Source organism: Alosa sapidissima, chromosome 4, assembly GCF_018492685.1.
Source record: "Alosa sapidissima isolate fAloSap1 chromosome 4, fAloSap1.pri, whole genome shotgun sequence".
Lineage (NCBI taxonomy): Eukaryota > Metazoa > Chordata > Actinopteri > Clupeiformes > Clupeidae > Alosa > Alosa sapidissima.
In genome coordinates, this window is record NC_055960.1 from 34045551 (window position 1) to 34053198 (window position 7648).

At 42.0% G+C, this 7648-nt stretch overlaps 2 protein-coding genes across 2 annotated transcripts; one reads left to right on the forward strand and one right to left on the reverse strand.

Moving 5' to 3' along the window:
* Nucleotides 1-1979: 1979 nt before the first annotated feature.
* Nucleotides 1980-6546, reverse strand: LOC121707185 (pre-miRNA 5'-monophosphate methyltransferase). The gene is made up of 2 exons (XM_042089552.1): nucleotides 6169-6546; nucleotides 1980-2943 (listed from the first exon to the last, which is right to left on the reverse strand). The coding sequence occupies exons 1-2, from the start codon at nucleotides 6373-6375 to the stop codon at nucleotides 2296-2298; spliced, it is 855 nt and encodes a 284-aa protein (XP_041945486.1). The 5' UTR covers nucleotides 6376-6546; the 3' UTR covers nucleotides 1980-2295.
* Nucleotides 6547-6604: 58 nt separating this feature from the next.
* LOC121707187 (cytochrome c oxidase assembly protein COX14 homolog) lies at nucleotides 6605-7645 on the forward strand. The gene is made up of 2 exons (XM_042089554.1): nucleotides 6605-6736; nucleotides 7219-7645. The coding sequence occupies exon 2, from the start codon at nucleotides 7228-7230 to the stop codon at nucleotides 7402-7404; it is 177 nt and encodes a 58-aa protein (XP_041945488.1). The 5' UTR covers nucleotides 6605-6736; nucleotides 7219-7227; the 3' UTR covers nucleotides 7405-7645.
* The last annotated feature ends 3 nt before the right edge of the window (nucleotides 7646-7648 follow it).

A 7648-nucleotide genomic window follows, 5' to 3' on the forward strand; every position in this document is an offset into this window, starting at 1 on the left:
GCCTACATTTCATTCCGTTTTCGATGGCAAATGCGAAACAGCGCCAAAACAACCACCAGTGGACAAAAAGAGTATGACATGTGTACTGTTAAGACTCGCCATAGAGAATGAATGGGGGAAATTATGGAGGTTATAGTTAGACGATGTCATACTCCCATGCAGGCCAGATGCTATATACCACGGACATGTTTTGGGGGGCCACTTAAAATGAGGTGGCGGGCCATAGTTTGGGGACCACTGTTCTAGAATGTTCCCTGAGTGTTGGACAAAGCAAAAGAGCCCTGTTCACCAAATCTCTTCGGATGCAAACTCAACACAGCACTGGAAGGAGAGTAAACATATCAATATATCTATATTTTAAAGGTTATATATATCAATATTTTAAAGGTTTAATCAAAAGTATCAAAGTGTCATATTTAAGGTCCAGTATGTTAAGTCCCACAATTACTCCCCAAATCCTCCCCTTTTCATGCTTCATAATTCCAAAGCTAAAACACATGGGCTAATACTTTACCAATCTCCTCCAGTGACTTGGCATTACCCCCCACATCCTGTTTTGGCCCACAGGATTGAAGGAGCTGAAGAAACCCAAGACATGCCTGTCTGCGTCACCTGTGTGTGGAGGCTTTGTCTGTGCTATCCCATATCCTCTGGGAGTAATCTCAGGGATCAGGGAGGGGGGAGCGATGTGTTGCCACGCAGGGTGTGGTGGGAAGGAGCCAGCATCTGATTTCCCCTGGCCCAGATCTTACTCCTGTGTGTGTGTGCGTGTGTGTGTGAATGAAAGTACTGCGGAGCAGGGCTTGATAGCTCACACAGAAAGACGTTCAAAAAATTACTGATTAAAGATCAGATACATAAACAATAATATAAAACAAAGACACTAACAAAGAAGAAATTTCAAGCTCACTGACTACTGTTAATTTAATTTGATATATTAATGTATCTAGATTAAAAAAAAAGCATGACAGTAATAGACACAGATAGTGACAAACAGTATAGCAGTGCCTGGGTCTGTGCATAAAATGTAAACTAAGCTTTTTCTTGACACCTTGCCACAATTAGTATAGTACCATGCAAAGGTTGTGAGAAATTTGTGAGAAAATGCTGTAATGTGAGGATGCTTTCAAAACAGAGACTTCAATAGTCCGATAGACAAATCAATAGTTTATACACAGTGCATTAAAACAATACAAAACTAAGATTCAAATCAATATTTGATGTGAACTGTGAACTTGCCACAGTTCTTCTGTGGATTTACCAGTCTAAATTATTTCTGTCTGTTTCTTCATGTAATCCCAAATTAGACCAATTTCTGCCAGTTCTGTGTGATGGTTATTTATCTATCAATCTAAAATGTGATCTGTTACTTTCCTTTCCTTCTTCAATGGTATTTCTCACTGGAAGACTTCCAGGGATGAATTACTGCACGGGCCTACCGGGCCCAGGCCCAGGGGCCCAAGGGGTCAGGGGGCCCTGAAGCCCAAGCCTTTGCATGGAATCATTGCCTCAATATCAACAAATCAGGATGTAGGCTATGAATCTGATTGAACTTAGTATTGGCCATCCCCAAAATGCACCAGAATACAGGAAATCACATCAAAAAAATTAAACATTTTCTGGGGGAGGACCCCCAAACCCCCCCTCCCACATTTACGACAATAAGTGGGGGGCCCTTAATACATCTGGGCCCAGGGGCCCAAAAGTTCATAATCCGCCCATGAAGACTTCACGGTCTTCAGATTGAATTTGGATAGTTCTTAGTAATGCCTTAATAATGTCAGAAACTAAGATGGCAAAGAACTTTCCACTCTCCAGCGGTACCAACAAAAAAAATAAAAATAATAATGAACCTCTTATTCCAACTAATAATTAGTGGTCATTAAATCAAGACATTCTTACAAAAAATGTCAATTTTTTCTTAGTTTTCAGTCCCTTGTGATTTAAAACAAGGTATTTTGACAGGACAGGACCATATACACTGTATAAAGGACACCTTTATTTATGGTTCTTCATATTGACAGAGGCTCTGCAGGGGTGTGTTTCCCAAAACCATAGTTGCTAATTAAGTTAGCAACTTTGTTGGTTGCAATGCAAATTCCCATTTCCAACCAAGTTCCTAACAGGTTAGCAACTATGGTTTTGGGAAACACACCCCAGAGCCGTATATGGCTGTTGATACTTACATCATACTGCCACCTTGTGGTTAGTTTGTTAAATTACATTTTTACTAAATGGAGCTAAACCAATTCCATAGGTCATGTAAAAAAACATATGTATGCACTGTAAATATATCTAAATTGTTAAATCTGTTAATGAGCTAATAATGATGTCTTCGCTGAGACATTCTTCTTGTCCTGTCATAAGCTCTTGTTTTCCCTCTGTGCGTTTTCTGAAGAGAAGCAGCTTTCGATCCCAGCTAGTGCTCCCAAAGCTCTGCACCAGCTCCATGCCACAGTTCCTCTCCAGGTGTTCCCGTGCGTTCTCCGCCATGTCGCCGCGGATCTCCAACGTCTTGAAGTGCTCGAAGTCGGCACGGCCCAGCTTACGCAGTCTGCGGGCGGCGGAGCGGTAGCACTTCCACGGCTGCGCCTCCAGCAGCAGGTGGTCGCTGACCGCGGCCAGACGTGATAGAAATCCCAGCAGCCCCGCGTCTCCATGGTTGAGGTGCACCCACATGGTAACCGCCAGACACGCGATCAGGTGGAATGTGCGGCGGCCGAATGTCCGCAGGTAGGCGTCCAGCTGAGTGCGGCTGGCCTCGTCCTGCGTGATGTCCAGGGGAATGAAGGAGATGTTTCCAGGGAAAGGGTTGGTGCTCTGAGCCCGCTCTATCAGCGTCTCATCCAGGTCAAAGCCAAGCAGGCGAAGCCTTCCCTCTGTTCCAGGCCCTGCTGATGGGCTCTCCTGCTGAAGATGCTTATATAACGCCACACTTAAGTCCTGCAGATACACATAGACAACGTTCAAAGCAGTGAACTTGACATGTTCAGAAAAAATATGGAGAAGAGAGATGCATTTTACTTCCATGAGTGGAACGTCATACAGAGCAACAGTTTATGGGGTCCCAAATGAGGTGGAATTAAAACTTGACTTGACACAGATGATCGCTTTGAGCAGTGACATATACTTGAACATTTTGTCACGTCTGTTGCATAGACAAATGTTAGGTCATATCTTCAGTGGACATAAGCAGTCGACAAAATAAATATTTCTGGCACATATGGAACGTCATATTTTACGGCGCTCAAGAAATGTCACTGAAAGGCTTTATTTGTATATTGGGAGAATGTGTGTGCGTTTTACTAAATAATGTGCTCATTTTACTAAATTTTGTTCTCATTTTACAAGATTATTGTGTGCACAATTTAGTAAATCTTGTTTTAGTACAATTAACACACAATTCAGTTAACGAGCCCACAATTTAGGAACATGAGCACACAAATCTTGCAATGACACCTCTGGGGTTCCGTAGCATTTACTATTTAGGCCAGGGCTGCACAATTTGGGGCCTGTTTTTTTTTTGTGGCCTGCGCTCTGGTCAGAATTTCATTGTCTCAAGTTCTATCGACTCAAAAACTGGTTGCAGTTCACTATCTGGCCACAGTTTAACATTGTTTTATATGGGGCGGTAGGGGGGCGCTTCTGTCAGCGCAGATCCATAGTCGTGATGATGACAAGGGTGAGGAAGGCTGAGGAGAAGCGAGTCAGGGGCGCCTGCAGGAATGAATGCTATGGTATGCACACCTTGTTCTAGTTTACCATTGTGTATGGCTTTAAACGGTGTGTGAGCTTTAACATTAGAAACATTCATTCAGTATAATTCAGCTGTAATGCTAACGTTTTGACACCAGTTTGCCTACCTGGGGGCAGCTGTGGCCTACTGGTTAGTGCTTCGGCTTGTAGCCGGAGGGTTGCCGGTTCGAACCCCGACACCTAGAGGAGGCACCTAACCCCTCACTGCTCCCAGAGCGCTGTTGTTGTTGCAGGCAGCTCACTGTGCCGGGATTAGTGTGTGCTTCACCTCACTGTGTAGAGTGAGTTTCACTAGTTCACGGATTGGGATAAATGACCCTCACAGGATCAAAAGAGTATATATATACACTTATACTTTGCTGCATCCTTTCTGTTTTCATTGTTTACAAAAACGTTTTATATCCATGATGGCCTTGAAGTCTTGATTTAGTCAATTAGCCTAACATTGTGTGCTGATAACCAGCAACCGACAGTAAAAGAAAGCAACAAGTAGCATAGCCTACAACTTAATGTTCTTTTTATAGAATGTTAATTTTGCACAAATATGCAATACATTTCAATGTAATGGTCCACGACTTGAACATTTAGATTTGGCCCGCGACCCTCCACCCCGAGTCATTTTTGGCCCTTGACCTCCAAGCTTGACGTGGAAGAATTTGGGCACCCTTGATTTAGGCGAGTTTTTTCTTACGTCCTTCTTAACAATGATGTAGAATTATCTGCTACTATTTCTTGATAACAACAGCATAACAAACAATATCCAATCCTGCAGCTAGTCCTAAACGCAGCCACTAGACTGTTAACAGGCACAAGGAAACGAGACCACATCACCCCTGTCCTAGCCTCCCTCCACTGGCTTCCGGTCCGTTACAGAATTGATTTTAAAGTCCTTTTTACTTTCAAAGCCACCCCCCCCCACACACACACACATCTCAGACCTCCTTTCCCCCTACTCTAATGTTAGGTCCCTTAGATCGGCCACGCAGCGGTTACTGACGGAGCTGAATGCCAATCTCAAGCACAGGGGCTACCGTGCCCCCAAACTGGAACAGCATCCCTACCCCCGAATCCAACCTCCGTGCTTGAATTTCCCCTGGGGATCAATAAAGTAGCTATCTATCTAGCTATCTATCTCTATCTACCTCCATCAGATTGGCCCCTTCAGTTGACTCTTTTAAATCCCAGCTCAAAACATACCTTTTCTCTCTAGCGTTTCCCGATTTATCTTGACAGGAGCCCTGCTTGTACTGTTGTCTCTATCTTGTACTCTGTCTCTATCGTGTTTTTGTATGGTCTGCCTCTGTTTTATTTGTTATATGTTAGCTTCCCACCGGTCTCTGTAAAGAACTTTGGTTGATGCAAGTCATGTTTACAGTTTTTTTCAGTCGCTAACAAGCGTTTGTCCAACCAGTTGTCACATTTTCAAAACTCTAAATACAATTAGCACAACATCTGTCTTTTGTGGCCATACCATTCACACATTTCATGTCGTTTTCACACGATATGCAGTCAGTGAACACATTTCCACAATGCTTACATTTTCCTAACAGACAAGCTATACCTCCCAACAAACTTATGTATTGTTTTTGCAGTATTTACGAATGTTAACACACAACATCCCACAATAGCAAAAACAATATTCCAAACCTTAGATACAGTATAAAAACATCTGCTTCTGCAATGATATCAGTTCAAAAACAATATATCTCAGCTGATAATAAACAAACAATTGAATAATTGACACACAACTGATTTATGTTGGGTCAATTGGGCCAATCACAGCTGATTCCAGTCTGGCTTAGACTTAGTGGCATGGGTTATTTTTTTCTATTACATTGACACTTATACAGTAAAAGAAGGACTTTGAGGAGTGATGTTTTTAGAAACTGAAACAGAAAAAGACAAACACTGTAATGTCTGGATGAGGAAGAGTAAGAGCAAGGGGCCCATAAGAGCAGGCCCAGTGAGAGATTTGTGCTACTTTGATTGACTGCATGTACCTTGTGAAGTGAAAACAAGTGTTATTCTTTGACAGAATAATTTCATTTTGAGTCAGATTTCCAGTGTTTTGGTAAAGTTAGTGTGTGCAGAGAAAGATGTGTTAGTAATATATTTAAAAAAATGTGTTTGAGAAGAAAATTATCCATTTAGCCAATTGTGTTTTTGTAGGTGTGCGTCAGTGTTAAGAGTTTAGAAAAAGTATCTGAAGTATGGGTAAGCGCTTGTTAGCGATTGAAAAAAACTGTAAATGTGCTATATAAATAAATCTGATTGATTGATTGATTGATTGATTATGTTCCACTTATGTTTTGGCTATTACCACACAACCCTAAATCTATATGCCTACTAGTCAAGTGTCACTGTTTCTTCACCAGATGTCCATAAAGCGTAAACTAACGTGAAGGTACTCACTCCTGAGTTGCATCCTACGTCCAATATCACAACTGTTTCACTGGCACTATATCCGAGATCCTGGAGCAGGTTAGGGGGTATTAGGCTCAGACGGTTTTCTGGTGGGTTAAACGTGTAATAGTTCATAAAGTTCCCATAAGGTGCAGCTCCAGGATCTTCATTTTCAGACGAGACATCTTTCACTTGACAACACACATGGGTCTCCATTTCTGTCCACCGCTGAAATAAGTCCGTATGGATGGCTGACTTTCACAAGAAAAGGGTCCTACACACTCATAAAGAGAACATATAAAATTAGTCAGTTGTAATGGAGATTATGTCTACTGAGTTGGACTTTTCTGTTTTTTCTTGAAAAAACGATACGAGTTTTGTCTCTTCCTTTATGAACAAAAGTTTCTCATTTCAGAAACGAACCAACGCTTATCTTTTTGTCCCTTCGCGAGGCACGTACATATGGTGCGCAGATCTTTCTATCGCGCAGATGCGGTAGTAAGACTTTACAAAACATCACACCAACGCTGACATTGAGAGGGCTGCAGATATCTATATCGACGTTGTCTTTAGAAAGGTAAAACATGTTAACTAATTAACTTAATTAAATTGGCCAACAATTACTGAAGTTATACTACAACTACAATCAGGGGAAGGGACGGTGCTTGACGTTTGCGAACAAGATATTCTTAGCAAGTTCTATCCTGGTAGCATGTCTCAGTGACATCAAGTGTTAAGAGTTGGCAAGTCGACGTGAATGATTTATTCCAGTCATGAGAACTCGTGAGATTCTTCGATAGCCCGATAACTTGATAACGTTAGTCATTGTCTATTTTATAATGAAACCTTGGCCAGCTCAGTCCACTGAAATGGCAAGCAGACAGCAACATGTAATGATAACGTTTTATGTTTTAAAAGATCTCGTGACTAACAAGAAATTGGACATATCACGATAAAGTTTACGATGTGCATGTCATTGCGGTTCTGACAGACAAAACTGGACTGTAGCAGAAAGAATGGACTTGACTCTTCAAAACGTGTTTATTTATCTCCTCTCAGGCATTCACCATGCTATCAGCAAAACGCATCGCAGATGCAGGATACAGGGTGTTCTCCGGCTCCATGATGCTGTTAACATTATACGGAGGATACCTATGCACAGTGCGAGCACAGCGCTTTTTGGAGAAACAGAAACAAATTGAAGCCGCGGCGCAGGATCAGACAGAGCCAGAGTTAAAGGACTGACGGACATTCCTACCTCAAATGGATGTCATTCCAGGAGAGTGAACTCTTTATTTCTACGCATGGTCATCGCAATCATGTTGCTATGTTGTGGCCTAAGGGAGGAAGAACGCACCTCAAGACTAGTCTTTCTTTATTGCATCCTAAGATGTGACCCTTGTTTTAGGCCAGGCTGTGATCGGATGCTATTCATAATTTTGAGTGATTGTGGAATATATTAAACATGGTTCCATGTCTCCTGTAAGTC

Bases quoted from the DNA above. Each gene is read 5' to 3' on its own strand.
- LOC121707185 (XM_042089552.1), bottom strand. From the start codon at position 6,375: ATGGAGACCCATGTGTGTTGTCAAGTGAAAGATGTCTCGTCTGAAAAT. The intron at 2,944-6,168 runs GTGAGTACCTTC...GTGTATCTGCAG, and splicing joins ACGTAGGATGCAACTCAGGA to GACTTAAGTGTGGCGTTATA.
- LOC121707187 (XM_042089554.1), top strand. From the start codon at position 7,228: ATGCTATCAGCAAAACGCATCGCAGATGCAGGATACAGGGTGTTCTCC.